This window comes from Wyeomyia smithii, chromosome 1 (assembly GCF_029784165.1).
Source record: "Wyeomyia smithii strain HCP4-BCI-WySm-NY-G18 chromosome 1, ASM2978416v1, whole genome shotgun sequence".
NCBI classification, from domain to species: domain Eukaryota; kingdom Metazoa; phylum Arthropoda; class Insecta; order Diptera; family Culicidae; genus Wyeomyia; species Wyeomyia smithii.
The window spans coordinates 137089648-137107661 of NC_073694.1; the positions used below are offsets into that span (position 1 = coordinate 137089648).

Genomic DNA, 18014 nt, shown 5'->3' on the forward strand with positions numbered 1-18014 from the left:
CAAAAAATGAAAAAATCGCTGGGGAGGTGGTCACGGACATTCTAAAAAGCTTTTAGGTACACATATAAACTTTTTTCATTATGCATTCTAAAAAACCAAAAGTTTTCAGGTCGTTCGTGTCATCAGGAAAATTATGGGAGAGTTAAATACCAAGTGATTATGCATCACAAAAAAGGAAAGCAAAATATATTTAACTGAGCGGGGGCCTAGCGTGGTTGGTAACGTCTCCGCCAACCACGCTCGACGCCTGGGTTTGAATCCCACCGCCGACATAGGTGTCGATGGTTGTGAGGTGGCGTGATCCACTCACAACCAACCCAACTGGTCTAGATTCAATCCTAGCCGACACCGGGAGATTTTCTGAGGCGAAAAATCTCTGGGATCACGCCTTCCATCGCATGAGGAAGTAAAGCCGTTGGCGCCGGTCCGTTAATCAACGGGTCGTGAGTTAGGGTCCTGGGTGGAGTCGCCTCCCCGGGCGTCGGTGATTGGCACAACAACAGTGGCGGAACTAGACCGACGGTAAATAAGCGAGAATAAAAATATATATATATATATATATATATATATATATATATATATATATATATATATATATATATATATATATATATATTTAAAAAATAAATATAATGACACTGTTCAGTCTATTTGAATGTAACCTAAGTTTTGTTTTGTTTTGACTGTTACTGGCACAAACCTCCCTCTCTACGCTAACATCGCATTTAAAACAGAGTGGTTTTCAATTCTGAAACTGAGCACTTTTGAATTCTGGAAATGGTTAGTTTTAAATTCAAAAATGAATATTTTTCTATTCAAAAACTTGATAGTTTCAAAATCTAAATCTGGGTAGGTTTTAATTTTAAAACAGAGTAGTTTTAAATTCAATAAATGGATAATTTTGTACACATAAACTAATATTTTTTTAGAACTCAATGAGTTTTGTTAAACACAAAAAATGAGTTCAATTGTATACATTATTCTGAATAATAAATACACAGTATTTGCTTATGCTATAGATCATTGCACACGAAAAATAACCTCACTTTTCTGACACTTCCCACGGGTTTGTTTACAAGGTGTTCTATTCACTTTTTATGTTATCGGAGTGAAAATGAATGATACGAGTACGAAAAAGATGTGAAAACTCTTCGCCTATGCGAATTCGTTGCTGTGATATTTTGGTTTATTCTTGGAAACGCAATTTTTAACAAGAAACTTCCGCTTTTTTATTCGAGCCAAAAAATTTCTATATAAACAAACCCGGGACATCTGTCAAATCTCTTTCTTCTTCTTGTTTGGTGACGTCATGGTGCAATGATCTATGGTTACAAAATTTTGAATACAGCCGAATCGTGTTCGTTAGTTGGATGAACTGACAACTGGACAAATTTTTCAAAGAGGAGCGCCGATTGTTTGTTTTCTTCCTGCTTCGGAAAATTTCCTAATTTCATTGCGGTAAAACTATGTCAAAGAAAATGAACTTTGCTCATCTGTCTTGCTGCTGTAGTAAATATTTTATGTATTTGGTCAATACTTTTTCATACAAAAATTCCAATGGGAAGCAAAATGATATAGCGCAAGCACATCACTCTGCTACTTGCCTAAAAAATGGAGGATCGCTACGCTGGATATTTGAAGGCGTTGAAGAAATAAAAGAACAAACAACCGAACTGTAAACCTCTAAATTACACACAATGTTGTAAATTTATAACATGTACTTTTAAAATTACGCGATTGATTATGCCAGAGATGATCTGCATGAAGTGTTCAGTTAATAGCGCTGAGAAACAAACTTATTAGTGCTGAATGGATTAAGTGTAATAACTAAACATGTTTTCAAATTTTTTACAACAATAAATAATATAATTTTATTTTAGTAATATTTTTTCACTTTTCGGACCCCTGAAATCCATTTGAATGACGTTGAATTCTGACATTAGAGTGCTTCTTAGTTGGGTGACAGCCCAACTAGCGAACACCCAACTAACGAACCTCCAACTAACGAACATCCAACGAGCGAATTATCACTGTAACAACAGAGTTTCTCAATTTTTTCGTGTTATTCCACTTTTTATGGAAATAAATTGTTTTCTAATCATTTTTGAATTCATTTTAGGAGGCGTGTAGGGAGCGTGTGTACACCTTTTATCTGACAACTGACAGCGGGCAAAAACGATGATTTTATTGTAAATACATCGATTTTATATGAAATATTGTCTCCGAAAAAACAGGGTTGTACCATTTTTACTATGAAAAAGGGAGGTTGAAAGCGTTTTTTCCTTGATTACCCATGGGTGTGGTTACTCATGAGGGATCCCCAATTTATGCGTGCACAAAATTTACAGGTTCGATTACAATGGATACAAGTTTTGTTCAGAGTCTATGTATATACAGAGTCTATAATAAGAGTCCCGCAAAGATGAAACCAAAGAAACCAAATCAGTGTCAAACGAGGGTACCAATCGAGCAATGTAAATAAACAAGGTGTTAATGTTAGGAGTGGATGAAAAGTGTTGTAATTGAGCGTAATAAAGCATATGTGTTTTCCGAAGTTTTACCTACACATTTTAATCCAATATTAAACCTGTACACTGGTTCACTTAAATTTAATAAAACATCACCGGTGTAAGCTTACAAAACTGTGTACCTTGTGAAGAATTTCAAAAAATGATATTCGCTTATGCATGGTGAAAAACAGTACTGTATAGTTCTTGGCAACAAACGGCACAAAAACTGTGTTGCCGAAACGATAGATTTTCTCTTCGCGCGACTCTATATACATAGACTCTGTGTATATAGAGTCGCGCGAAGAGAAAATCTATCGCTTATTATAGACTCTGGTTTTGTTGCGTCGTGTAATTTTGACAGATAATGAATGAGAAAACTGTCAAATTTCAGCAACGTAGCTTGGTTTATATCCATTGTGTTTGAGATTTTATCGTTTTATACTTTGTATTTTGAGGTTTTTTCGCTGTTCCGTTTTCAGTTGAGTGTAGCAATGGGCGATCTTTGAAAAAAAAAATCGATTCTCCTGCATCGATAAATCAAAATTAATAAAATCGATTCATAAGAAAATCGAGTCTGGAAAATCGATTCAACAAAAAATCGATTTTTGTTCGGTATAAGCTTTTTACGACCTTTTTTGACTATATTCATGGAGATTTTGTTTTGTTTGCGTTTTCTGGTTTATCAATCATGTTCAACGAGTTTTCGTTCACAACATCTACTAACGATACGGCTTTTTTAGTTTATTGCCATCTTCTTTTACCGCGTGTACTCTTTTGGCGGTTTTTTTCTACTAAGAGTTTTCTTTGTCGCTCATCCCATAGACCATTTCACGAGACGTTTGTGAACTTGATTCATGAACGAAATTTTGACAGAAAGTTTGGAACCGCTGACATAATGCACGTGAAAGCATCATCAACATCAGCAGGATCCGTGACACCTGTCAGTTCGTGAAATGGTCTATTGTTCCGGATGCACTAAGAGCAATCCAAACCTGTATAATTGGGTTGTTTAGCTATTCACGGATTTCCGATTTTTATATATCATCCAAACGAGTGTAACTTTCTAAGTAAAACGTGATTTTGTAAAACTTTATATCATTTTCCTTCGGTTTTTAAGAAAAAAACAAAAATTCGCTCTAAATTGCTACAATGACAGTTGGTAGTTGGGCGATCTGTCATTGTAGCGGTTTCGAGCAAATTCCAAGCAGTTTCAAATCGTGATTTGAAAAGCGAAGGACAATGATGTAATTTTTTTTAAATCACGTTTTACTTAGAATTCAGATCCTTCAGATGATAGAAAAAACTGATATAGCTGAACAACCCAATTCATAAAAAATCGGAGCATCCGCAGCACAAACAAAGTGCACTTGCAGAGGTAGCAAATATGAAATAATGTTGGCTAATATCCAAAATGGTAAATTCAATATCCAATGCAATGCAAAATTTCAGCTCAATAGGAATTCAGGAGTATTTGGTCTAAATTTTACTTTCTTGACTTCTGAAGAAAAGCACAGTTTGTAATAGTTTTTTTTTGTGCCAAATGGTCGGCGTGCGACCAGACCGAGCCAAGCGACATTTTCTTGAAAATTGAGTTATTAGCACCAGTGGATGTGCAAACTGATAATCTATGTTCCATTAAAGAATGAAATCATTTGAACAGTTCATAGGCGTGTTATAGTAAAAAATCTCTGTTGCACTCTGTAAAAAGAACGAAATTGCGTTCGACCAGAGTGAACCATAAACACAGACATGGTATCTAAATAAAGTGATTGTTTGTGATTTAAAAGCTAACTTTGCGATTTATTTTAATCAGTAACTGATTTCTCCGCTTCGGACAGCTCGTTAATACGACTGTCATCGGAATTAGATAAATAAACTGCCAGGTGGTTTTCGTAGAGCCGAATTTCGTTTCAATGGTCACACCACTTTTTTTCAAGATCTTGTTGAGCCAGACCGAACCAAGTGCATTTTATTTCCATTTGATATTTTTCAAATAATATTAAATTTTTTCTTATAACAAACGTCAGGACTGGGTTAATATACGGTAAATCAATAAAATTAGACAATACCCGCTTCAAAATACCAGAGCATTTCATATTGATACTAACTTAATACTTAACACTTGGTGCGCTTTCGCACCAGGAAATAGAGCAACAGAAATGAAGCTTTGCTTGTCTATCAACTGTATAATTTTTGATACAGATTGGACTGAGAGATAAAGCAGCGTTGATATCTATGTATTACGTTTGACTAGTGAGAAAAATTAGCTTGTTTAATAGTCAAGTTGATATGTTGCAGTAAATAGGTTTGACCAGACCGAACTGAAGACCATTTTTTAAAATTTTTGTTCGACCAGAGTGAACTGAGTGCATAGGTGTCAAAAATAAAAACCAAATATTTTATCAATTATTGCTATTTTTCGTGTATTTATGATAAAAGGACATTCATTAAGCCCTGTTCATTACATGTTTGCATTGAATTAATGATAAGTTCAAACACGATTATTTTATAGGTGGTCAAACTTTAAATGCTAATTACTCAAAACAATGTGTTTGGCGCTTGGCTCGGTCTGGTCGCACGCCGACCAAATGTCTTATGCCTTGTTCACACTATAGCAGATATCACGTGATATCGCGTATCTTGAAACATACATACATCTAGTTTTCACGGAAAATTTGGAGTATGGAGTGATTGGAGTCAAGATGAGCAATATTACATCATGTGAACGGGTTATTAGAAATGTATAGAACGTCGAGGTCGGGTGTTATCCAAAAAATCGAAATTTTGCTAACTGTTCGTGAGGGCGAAACATTGAACACTACTTCTAAATAAAACTGTCAAAGCCCATTGCCACCCCAGTATACACCAATCAGTTAGTAATGATTGTATACAATATATGTCAAACTTTCGAGGCGGTCTTGTGGTCGGTAGTTTATATTCAGTTCGAGGTGCAAACTTGCCTCGTCGTTCTTTTCATCCTCGCTAGGGATGGGCGAACAGCTCACGAGCCGTTCATATGAACCGGTTCTTAGAAAAGAGCGAAAGAACGAACAGCTCACGAAAAAGAACCACGGTTCTTTGGGCGCAGCAGAACTGTTTGGTTCGCGTGAACCCGAAGTTTACCGAGACAACACGAACTGTCAACGCTCGTGAATCATTGTGAACCATGAGTCAGTTCAGAGCCGCTCTTGCAAAAGAGCCGTTTCACCCACCCCTAAAGGGCTATTCCCACTGCTTCCGTTCAGGGACCGGGCCGGGACCGGGCTCGTCCGGGACTTTTCATGCATTCACACTGCGCCGTGCTTGAACCGAGCCCGCGCTGCGCTCTGGCTGAGAAATGTTGGTGTGTATATGTGAAAGAACGTCTTTCTCTTTTTTTCATACCGCAGCTCACTCCGCGCGAAATATGTCACTACAACATACACGCATCCACCCGAGTGCCTTCCGTGCACTCTCCGGCCAACACAAAGTATCGTCGGCAACGATAGTTTTTCTCACGCACTGCGGCAGCACGACGGCAACTCAACGCTGCCCCGGTCTGGGCACGGCGCGTCGGTGTGAATGCGCTCATAAGAACGCACGCAATGAATCTCAAACGAGCCCGGACGACACGCGGAACAGCCACGGCCCGGTCCCGGAACGGAAGCAGTGGGAATAGCCCTTAAACCTTGATATATTTCACAACCCATGCGTATTAGCAAAATTTCATACGGGTTTGTCTATTGATGTCGCGTTTACAAAGGCAAAAAATGGTTACTGCGTTAAAAATACTGGAGGGACTTAATTTGGCTGTGGATTGTTCTTTTTCAGCTCGACGACAAGGTTATCCAGCTTCCCTGACCTACAGAAAACGTCAAAATGGGCAGCGTGCCCTATCCGTCATTACCGTTCGTGGAAAGCTGGATATTCTGGAACCTTGTGGGGGTGGTGACATACTCATGAAAAAAGTTGTCATGGACAATTGTTTGAACCAACAAAAACAATCAAAATGCGTTTTCCTCGGTTTCATGTCTATTGAATTTAGCCCATTCTTCAACTATGGTCATCCCGGTAAAAAATTGACACATTTTTCAGATCAGTGTCCGAGTTCCGAGCACACACTTCTTCGGAGAGAAGAAAAAATTTTTGTATACTATTAATGAAGAAATTTTCTTCTCTTCAAAAAAAGTGTTCTCGGAATTCGGCCGCTGATAACGTTAGCAACAATGAATGCAATCACTATTGTCTTCAATCCGTTTTGCACACATTTATTTTTCAGGCGAAAAAAAACGATCTTGCCATCCAAAGGATCGATTCAGTAGAAGATCGCGCGCATAGAAATCGATTCAAAAAATCGATGAATTGGCCCGAAAAGATCGATTTTGCAAAAATCGGATCGATTTTGCCCATTGCTAGTTGAGTGTCATATTCGCTGTTGAACAGACGCCTGTCGTTGCGGAGTTTGTCATCGTGTTTTAAGTTTTTTTCAAGTTTTTTCGTCAGTTTTATTTGCGAAGTTTAATAGTTATCGTCTATTCTCGTTTTCTCTATATTCAAAAGTGCCTAGTGAATTTTAATTTAATTATCAATGATCGTCAATGGAAAATTGTGTGGGTAGCTAACGCTTACCAAAACTCCTGTATGCACAGAACGGTAAAATAGGAAGCTTGATACTATGGTGCTGATTGCAAGGGCATACTGTTTCCCCAGCTAGAATCTAGAAGGAAAAAATCGTGTTGGAGCCTACTGCTCTGGTTTTTACTTGTGCTGCTGGCTGGCCTGGTTGGCCTTTTTGGCCGATGAATGAAAAAGAAGGTGTATTATTTATTCAGCTAATAAGAAGTCGTGGTGTGCAAGCAGACCAGTCAACAATTCTGCTGGTGTGAGTTTGAAGAAAGAAGAAAAGGTATACGAATCCAACACTGCAAAAGAAGAGTAGTGGCCAGTAGTGTTAGCCACCGGTCTACCGATTCCGTCGTGTCGTGGCTTCGAAAGGAATGGGGCTCATCCGACGTTCGACAGTGTAATGTGTGCTAAAGAAGGGAAAATCAAAACGTATTGAAATACGATAATAGAGAGAGAGCTTCTTACAAGAAGGAGCACATAAATAGAAATTAAAAAAGTTGCACGGAAGCGAGAGTGTACGTGTTTTTGTGATTGTGTCAGTTTCGGCAAGTTCTGTCGACGGCCGTCGTGAAATAGAATCCGCAATAATCGATTAACGCGAATATTCCGCGTTTCTGCATTGAATGGAATCTCCAGTTTCTTGGAGAAGCATCGAACGAACCGCTTGTTGAGACAGAGTGTCACTCGGAGGAATAGCACAGACGATGCTGAGGTTTTTGAGTCGCCGCAAAACTCGAAGCCCTCCAGGCTCAGAAACGGCGAACAGTCAAATAAAATCTCAGCGAATTCCATCAAACAAAAACCTTGTTCCATGTCGCGTAATATTACTGGATAATACGGACCTTTCAGTGGATTTAACGGTAATGTAGAATAAGATAATATTTGAATGTATGCGAACGAAACACTGTGTGTTACATATTGCATTGATTCCGCGAACAATTCTATTTTGAAGGCAATTATAATTGAAATAGGGTATCAAACGTCTTCGTCAGTGGTTTTCTTCGGCAAGTTTTTGCATAAGACTACTGCTGAAAACCCCCGAAAAAAAAAAAAACTACTACCGAAGACGTTCGATACCCTAGTTATTTATTTGCTGAGGCTATTTTATTTATTAAGGCTTTAGCCGGTGGTCATACACCGAGAGAAAATAACTATCAAATTCCACAAGAACCCCTTATGATTTTGCGCCACAAGGATCCCCTATGGAAGTCATAAGTTTGTCTTATGAATTGGAGGGGAAAATCGGTTACGACCACTAACGATTTTCATAAGTCATAATTATAAAATTTATGGGTCGTATGTATGCATGTTATAATAACAGACATTAAAATCATAGCTTTCAAATATGAATTTTATAAAAAGATTGATATGAATATAATTAGTTTAATGTTATAAAGCTCATAATTGTTGCCATGAAATTCATAACTGTTACGTTATAAAATACATACCTGTTCTTTTACTTCAGCAGGCGGCATTGAAAATTGGACTCTTCGTAAGTGTGATCATCATCAAGTACGACATCTTTTATTGTAGTGCACTTTTACTTTGCACCGTCTCATTGTCTTCGGCAAACTCATATTCTTCCAAAATTGCAAGGTCCAACGCTAAGTGCATCGAAGACATGACGATACAACGCAAAAGGCGACTTGTTAACGATATTGCACTTATGATGGCACTCTGAGGAGTCCAATTTCCTAAGCAATCTGCTATATCTGCTATAAAATTAGATTTTTGTTTCGGAAAGTACTCAAAACCTGTTTTAGTTTAATTTATAAATATACATTTTCAATATACAACAAATAAAACTCAAAATATTCAAAGTACCTCATGCAAACATGAAAAAAACGTTTTACTGTAGTTCTTATTCATTTTTCACTCGCAAATAGATAACACAAAGTACAGTATAATTAAATTATTTTTAAAACCTATCATTTTGTCTAAAAAAGTATGTTCCACCTATGTCATGAATGGTAAATTATGATCCGTCCACTGCATTCATCTCAATAACACTCATCACTTCTAATCTTTCAACTGCTTCATAGGCTAAAAAATTATCTTCGAATTTCCCTATTTTCCAGTTTCTACGAACTACGTACGTTGTTTCGCTGTGTTTAAAAAACTCTTCAATCTCTAGTAATTTTAAATCCATCTTCTCTGTTACTGTGACAAATTCACCTAATGTGAATTGTGAGCCTTTGAAAATAATTGAATGAGCAAAAAAAAAACAATTTCTTCGGCGTCAAACCTACGAATCGTTAGAAATTTTCGAATAATAGGGTCGCGATTTTAAGCAATTGCTGATGATACAAATCGTAACTGAATTGTAAGCATGATTTCACGGATAACGTGTATGCAATATTTAAGCGCGATGAAATAACGTGAGCATATTCTTTGAACCCCTGATGCTTGGCTTCGTTTCTGAAGCACATCATTCGTTCAACTGGCCCGCATTTTTTTATTATAGTTGGGTAGTGAACCAAAAAATGTTGCTTCGGTTTAAGGTTTTCTTTGAATAACATCTGATATAAATAGTTATGAGACTGAATAAGATTCTTCAAATCTCTTAGGTCACTATCGGAAAATTTTTTACGAAGAATTAAGTCAACAGTTTTGATTAGAACTTCGCAAAATGTCCACACCGGATCGTCTCTTGGAACATACGGACCGACGATAAAAGTAAAGTTTCTGCAAAATTCTCTCATTTCGGATGCCGTCATTCTTCCGTTGATTGTTTTTCCTTTAACTTTTTTGCTGAACGCTTCCTTAAAATTGGGCATTCGATGCAAACTTACATCTGTACTTGTCTTGGCTATGAAACTAATTCTTGTGTTTAATGTTGTTAAGCTTAGAAATCTCTTTTCAGACACACAATAATGGAGTGCTGCTAGCAAACCATATTTGCATATTCCTTTGCTAAACAGGTCATGCATCGCATCCACACTGGGGTTATCAATAACATGAAAAGAATCGAGCTGGTTAAACACTGATTCTCCTGAAATTCCTGTCTCAGAATGTTTTCCAACAGCTACATCTTCGGTATAATTTTCAGAGTTTCGTAAACTTTCATCGCATTCTATATTGTCCTTTTGTAGGTCTAGTCTATGCCTTCTACAGAACCGGCAATAATAGTTAGCATTGAACCCACTAGACAACTGCAGAAGTGTGTGAACTCCGAGGTTATCTCCTTGGAACAAACTCAAAACAAAACGAACTTTGATTAACCTGGATTTCAGTTGAAACAATATACCTTCCTTTTCAAGTATCTTGAAAGGATCTATAAGCTTTTCTACCAGTTTGTTGACACCAATTTGACCTATGGAGACTTTTCTGATGAATCCAGCAACCAGTATATTGCAAAGCTTTGACCTAAACGCATCTCGAAGGGTCGGGAACAGGGATACCAAATGTGCAGATTTGTCTGCAAAACGCAGATTTTTGGAGTCCGTGTGCAGATTTTTATTGATTTACAGATATTTGCAGTTTTTCCACGGTTTCTGCAGATTTTTGTCAGAGTCTCCTTATATTTGCGCAGATTTTCTTAAAATGTGTGCAGATTTTTACAGACTTTTGCCTGCGCGAACGATTTTTTTTCGAGATTTTTCTCAGATTTCGAGCACATTTTACCGGTTTTTCGAGCAGTTGCAGACATTTTTCAAAAACATCTGGCATCTCTGGTCGGGAAACTGTAATAGATTCCGCATACAGAATCTATTTTGCTATGAGAGCTTTGAGCGTCGTTCACCTCGAATTCATCGGCATAAAGCCAAACTGGTAAAAGATAAGTGTTTTCATCTCGACAATAGCTAGCTTTAGTTCGCTTCCATACAGTTCCATTAACAAAATGTGCAATTTCATTAGATTTCTCTAGATAATCCATGTACTGTAAAGTCTCCTCTAAAACATTACCCGTTTCGAAAAATGACTTGACTTGAAAACAAATAGGATTTAATACCAAACACGACGCTCTTCCAACCTCCTTAGTTGACACATTTGCTACATTTTGTTCTAAACTAAATATTTTTGGTTCTTCAAAAATGTTCAATGTTTTCATATATGCAAAGAACTTGTAATCCGTATCAATAAAATTAAATGCAGATTTGAATTGAGCTAGATATTTATCCAATTCATATTTTGTTTGTGTTTCAAGTATACTCAAATCAAGACTCTCAATCTTCTCGACAGATTTTGTAAAAAATGTCTGGGCTGCTTTTTGAGCATCTCGCACGTCTTGTCTGGTGAAGTTATTTTTTCGATGCAAGTCCAAAGTAAACCGAACCGCTGATTGTTGAATAGATTTCAAATTTTCGCAAAGCTTACAAAGCATCGTGATTATTACCTTCTTGTTCCATTAGAATGCCACTATTCGTTTCTGATTCCTGTTCTACATCTACTGAGGCATTCAATTCAAAAGGGAATCTATGCTTATTGATATGCTTTTTGAAATTACGTAGATTGGAAAAAACCTGAATGCAATCGTCAAAAGGACACTTGAAGTAATTATTCTCAGGAAGATTGTGAACATTTTTTATGTGGTTTGAAAAAGAAGTAATTGTTTCGAAACTGCAATCGCAGCTAGAAACTTTACATGAGATCATTTTTGTTACAGAAGTTCTTTAGATAATCTTTCAAACAATCTGTTAGCTTATTCACTGCCAAATAACTACCCTGTGATGATTCTGATTTATATATGAATTTTTCTATAAATATCCAAACTAGTTTAGAACGTCGAGAGATAGGCAGATCTAGCACAATTTGTAGCTTAAGTTGTACATCGATCCCACGTTTAACAGTAGGCAACTTATACTCGATGTTTTTATAAACTACGTAGCAAACTCCAGAAGCTGTTTCCAAAGACTCTCCGATCACGATTAGTTTTGGCGCTACCGGTATTTTCTGGTTTTCGTATGAAGCAAGGGTTTCTTGGAAGTACATACAATATTTAAAGATTGGAGTTTCGGCACAATTTAAGAAACATGCTAATCAGTATTTCAAAATACACCTTGGAATAATTATAACCATATAACAGTTAATTTAAATTTGTTGTCCCGTTTTTTTGACGCGCAAAATATTTCCCTTTTCATATTTACTGATCTACTATCAAACTCATTTCAATCCAGCATTTCTTTCTCGAAATGGCTCGCTAACGAAATATCAGTAGATTCATTGCGGTTTTTCCTTACAATGTTTTGAGCGGCTAGCGGTTCATTCAATATGCTCCCGTAAGTACAGCGAACACAGTATACCTTTCACATAAGACTTCCGTTGATCACAATATAAATAGAATTTAAACCTAATAAATACCTAAGCGTATTATCAACTTACACACCGTTTAGGCGTGTATGCGGAATTTAAAACGTATCTTCATATGCTTCATCCGAAAACTGTCATTTCGCTAGTAAACTACTTATATGAATTTAGATTTATATTACTAAATAAATTAATATATAATCGCAACACTTTTTCTCCACCGTGAACGTTCTTTTTTAACTATCCCTGTTGGGTAATATTTTGTGACAACAAAACCCCAAAAAATAAATCATATTTTTGAGCGTGCAATGAATTGATTAGACAACACTGGTAAAGTTGTAAACAAACGAAATAAATTTCGCGTTGTCATTCCTATCGTCCTGTTATTGTTAGTGTTATCTAGAACTGTTACCTTCACGGGAATGGTATGGTAGCCTTCAAGCGTTACGGACATCTATTTCTGTACCGTTTATCCCAAAACTACTTTCTCTGCTGTCACAGTTTGCTTCACTTTGTTTTGGGGCACAATTAATAAACTAAATATCACTTAGAATATCACATACCATGTAAAAACCTTGAGAAATTGCTGAAAACTGTCTGATATGCTATCAATAATTGCAGTCAACATTTAACCGGTTTGCCCGAATCGACATAAGAAAAGGGTGAACTGACCATTTTTCGGGTGCCAGTGCCAGTGATGTTGGTAACGCGTCAAATGTATGGTAGCTGACACCGATGCCATCCCCGTGGTTACCTTACCCTCAACAGGAAATAGCAAGATTGTATTCAAAGTGCTTTGCTTCATCTTAACTAACAAAACGCATCGTTTCATTAAATTTCTTACCGGTAGAGTAATTGGTATTTCGCAAGCCTTCAACCAGGTGCTTCGACGAACAATCTTTGCCGTGCTTACTTATGTATTGTGCCACCAGAGCACTCACCAGAGTTTCCAAAACCGAGGTTCCGAAAGTCAATGTCCAGCTGGAAGCAAAAGCTTCATTTTAGGAACAACAATGTAGGTATTATTGTAAATGTAACTGACCAGTTGATACCCAAACTCTTCTCGTAGCTGTGGATAACATCTCATCAGTTGTTGAACTTTGCTAAATTTTCGCAAAAGTGGCTTCCTGGCTGGGTAGCTAACTTCCCAGAAGGAAAGTACGGTCGACCAAGGGGATGTATTTAGACTGAGCCAGTGTACTGATGCTTCAATTTCCGGTGTGTGTTCTTGTGATTCAACACTGGTTCCGGGACTGATTGCAATGTGTTCTGCTTCGCTAACAATTCTTCGGCGCTCTGACTGCTTGATATAGTTTATTCTGCTGAACAACTTTCCGCCTGGATTCGAGCGATCTGCTTTTGGTATATAATATGTTTCCTAGAGTAAAAATCACAGGAAGGTTGTATGCAAAGCCACGACCGCAAGGTTGAAGTAGAATACTTTTACACAGCTCTACTTACGGCTGTACATTAACGTACGGCCGGGCGAATCGGTTCGCGCCGCTTTTCGCGTTTAGCCTGGCAGAGGCCTAATGCGCACGGCCAACACAATAGAAAGGTGTTTTTACATTGAAAATTAGACTCGGCTTTACTGGAGTAAGTGTTGGCAAATGCATCCACCGCTAATACCGCCGCTATCGTACGAAAGCGCGTCGTTTCATGTGTGGAATAATCTCAACAACGAAAAATGACGCGCGTCTAAGCACACCCGAACTGTTCCGCCGTGCCGCTTCCATTTACTTCCTTATAACATCGGCCTTAGGGAAGTACCGGCAGCACCTACCGCTGAGGCTGTTACCATACTGCTACTTGTACCCAAAGCTATTAACTCTTCAAATTAAGTGTTTTATTTGTCCTCAAAAGAACAATTGTTCAATTCCATATCGGATATAACGCAATCACATCTGTGTAATGTTACCGACAGTAATATTCTTCTGAACAAAATGATCCAACTTTTCCATTAGAGGAAGTGCCGGCTGATGTACGTCAAAAATCTCGCCCGATCGCTCGCGTTGGCGTTCAGCCTGGCCAGCGTTGCCAACCCTCCAGTTTTTCCTGGATATCTCCAGTTTTTTTGAAAATCGCCAGCGAATCAGCTGAAGGTTGAATATTTCCAGTTTATCCAGTTTTCTGTTCATCACCAAATTTTTTGAACTCAATTCTATTACATGTATGGCCTTTTCAGTATTTTGTGCATTCATGCCCCTCGGTTGTAAGATTTTAATCGAATAATCTCCATCAGTAAAAACTTTTCTTTCAGCCTTTTTGGTTACATGCTATTATACGGTGCAGCATTTTTGAACCGAAAATCAAATAAATTTCCTTAAAAGCTTCAAATTTATACATCCAGTTTTCTCCAGTTTTTTATTTTGAATTCTTCCACCTTTTTTTTAAAAAATGTTTGGCATCGCTGAGCCTGGCAGGGGCCTGGGACGTAGTGACCAACCACAGGGCAAATGATTTGTTTAATTTGAAGGCAGCCACAGGCGCAACCCGCTGCTTTCTTCTGTTATTGCTAAGTGCTGATATTTTCTGCTACTGCTGTCAACGTTGTGGACGGTCCGGTCCATCCAGCTCACCATCCGACTGATGAATGTAGCTAGTTTTCCCAGAAACACTCTTTCATAGCCGAAGGGTGCTACGAAATAGGCCACGCCTTTTTTTTCAGTTTTACCATTTTCTAATATTCTTCAGACGAATTATTCCACAATTCGCTTATGATTTTTGTATCCAGCGAATAAACACCGATGGTGCTCTCACACACGCAACGGTTTTAACCCGTATCTTATTGCGGTTTGTAACATCAAGCGATTTCGTTTGTTCGCTGTTGCGTGTTGCATCATGTTGCAACTTGGCAGCTGGGAGACGACGAAATTCTGTTCATGTTGATCGATTGAATCGACTTCATATTAGCTCTGCATAGTCGAACTAATTGCTTTTGTGAATGCGTTCTAACAGGGCAGTTTGTTATTCAAAGTCGGTTATGCTGATCGCAGCCTCTGCGCTGCCTTTTCAGTGGGGGGTTAACTAAATTAAGTAAAAATTAGACAACTACAACAGAATTTGATTGCATCCCGCACAGAAGGTCTGCTTGTGTTGATTACCTTGAAAAAGGTATTTTGATGTTTAAAATTGGATTTCCTGATGGCAATCTTCATGCTGCCCCAACGCGGGCGGAATAATGGCAGTCTGGCGACACACGCTGAGAAGAACCACGCTGCTCCTGAGACGTGGTGACCAACCACAGGGCTAGTGCTGCTGCTAAGGAAGGACGACTGCTGTTGTCGCTGTCTAGAACTATTATGAGCGGCTTCGGCTGAAACAGGCTCTTATATAGACCAAATAGCATGTTTTCAATTGCAAGGTATATGATTCTGTCGACCGTGCTTGGGAAGCAATCATATAACGACCAATCAGAGGTCGAATTTTTCGTTTTGACAAGGCTTGACTATTTTCAATAGTACAATAGTGTGAATAATAAAATTACAGTTATCTTATTTTGGGAAGAATCTTAGAAGATTTTCCAATCTATTGCTGCAAAAACGAAGAAAATCCATCGAATACTAACCGATTTATTAGCATTTGAAATTGGACATATTTTTCACTTTTTTCGGTTTTAGATTTTCATTCCACAACCCTATGTAGCCGAACTTCCTGAGAGAAGTATTCTACTTCAAAAAGTCAAAATATTTCGAACGAATTTTGTTTAGAAAGTTTTTAAAAAGCAATTTTTATCATCTTGTTAATTTTTGAAGCAATCGTGTAATATTTTCAGTACGTGCCATTGTTACCTTTGCTTCTAGGGGAAAGACACTAACAATTACGTTGCTGAGATCGCTTATTGATTCAGCAGTTGTTTTGCGCTTCAATGATAAATGGAAGCGAGCCACTGTGTCGACGACCAGCTTCTGCCCGGCGTTAGAAAGCGTGTGAGTTTTCGCGTGCTTCAGTATTTTTCTTCCAAAATCACTTTTCTCCAGAAGAACTCGAAGATGGTGTGGTGAGAGAAAAGTAGGCAAAACGGGATTCTTCGGGTATACCTCTGCAACCTAGAAAACCAATAGTAAAGTATTTATAAATACATACATTTTAATGAGCTATGATAGTGTAAATACCTCGGTATCAGTTCGACTAGATTCCTCTCCTTCAATCTCATCAGACTGTTCCACAGTAGCTAAATTCTTGTCTGTTGCTTTTGAGGCAAAAATCGAAGCATCCGCTGGATGTTAGATCTCGTCGGATAATTTTTCCGGGTTTTCACGTTTTAAAAACAAGTTTGCCTTTAATTCCTCGTGCTGAATGTTCTCAGCATCGGCGTTGTCCTCTTCAACAAACACAATGTTTTGTAGTTGCTAGAATAATAAAAATTACATGAAGTAACTAGATGATGTAACCGTAGGATTTGGAAATAGGTACTTACATTTTTTTCCCTCCAATTTTCAACCCAGTTCCAGAATAATTTTGTATCCTCTGTTTCTAAATGACCTTCCGCGAAACCAACAAAAGCTTTTTCACTAAACGAAACTAGTTGCGCAAATTCAAACTTAGCTTTTTCGAAGAACTTTGAACATTTGTTTGACGGTGCACTAGCTATAAAATCGGCGACTAAACTTGGCTCATCAAGAATGATGCAATCTTGGTCCGCCATTTTACAGGTATTATAAGATGTGATTATGGAATTTACACAATGTTGACGTTTATAAAAATCATAAGTTACGCGTATGGAATACATATGACGTTTATATAAAAATTATAAAATAGACTTATAAAACTTATACGCGTTGATATGTAATGCATAAATGTCTTATGAAATTAGAACTATGCATGTTCATAAGTTTGAACTTACGAAACTTATGTCCAATTATCCCAGGGGGCTCTTGTGGCTGTCAAACTCCATACATTTTCCATCTACCACTCATTGATTCTGGTACCAGCGTTTCTGGTACCCACTTTTTGGTTGGTTTGCCCTAAAACAAGTGAAATAGAGTAAACGTCCCATTTTTTCGGTAGACTTATTCTCGAGTAAATGTCGTTTTAGATGGAAAAAACAAGAGCTCAACATTTGTTTTCAGTACAATGTGCACTTCCAATGAATAAGATAAGTTTTGTAAGTATTTGAAATAAAATATCACCGCCGTGATGAATATATGATTGGTAGGCAAAATGTTGTCGTTTATAGGCCCCTGAATTATCCAGATTTTTCATGGATGATCCAGATTTTATCCAGATTTTATTTTCTCTGTTCCGCAAAAAGGTCATCACTTCAATTTTGGCGCGAAATTTTGCAATTTTGTCACCTCAAATTTTGCGTACCCCAAGACTTTTATTCGAAAAATTAACCTTTCACCCCACGAAATGACTGCCAGATTTGTTCCAGATTTTTATTTTGCCTTTTCCAGATTTTTGGAAAAATGAGCTGGCAACGCTGCTCAGATATTAACTATATATCTATAACAATGGAATTTTCTTAGTTTGTATGTTGACGCTATTGATAAATACAATTAAAAAAGGCTTTTTGCGTTGTTTCACAAAAATATTAATACAATAATGTCTTGAGGATGATTATTCAAATCAGAAATAATTATATATTGATAGGCAGTTAGTTATCCTGCTCAAACTGCATACTGTCTCAAGCGCTTTGTTTTTCATATA

At 37.6% G+C, this 18014-nt stretch overlaps 1 protein-coding gene across 2 annotated transcripts in view; it reads left to right on the forward strand.

The window, feature by feature from the left end:
* The window catches only part of LOC129718997 (band 4.1-like protein 5), a 120545-nt gene that overhangs the window by 52985 nt on the left and 49546 nt on the right, over window positions 1-18014 (forward strand). Inside the window, exon 1 of one of the 2 annotated variants that reach the window (XM_055670298.1) lies at window positions 6895-7975. The exons of the other annotated variant lie outside the window; for it this stretch is intronic. Coding sequence (XP_055526273.1) covers window positions 7820-7975 — 156 coding nt within the window. The 5' untranslated portion in view covers window positions 6895-7819. Of the gene's footprint in view, window positions 1-6894; window positions 7976-18014 lie in introns of those variants that run through there. 2 annotated transcript variants of the gene reach the window in all.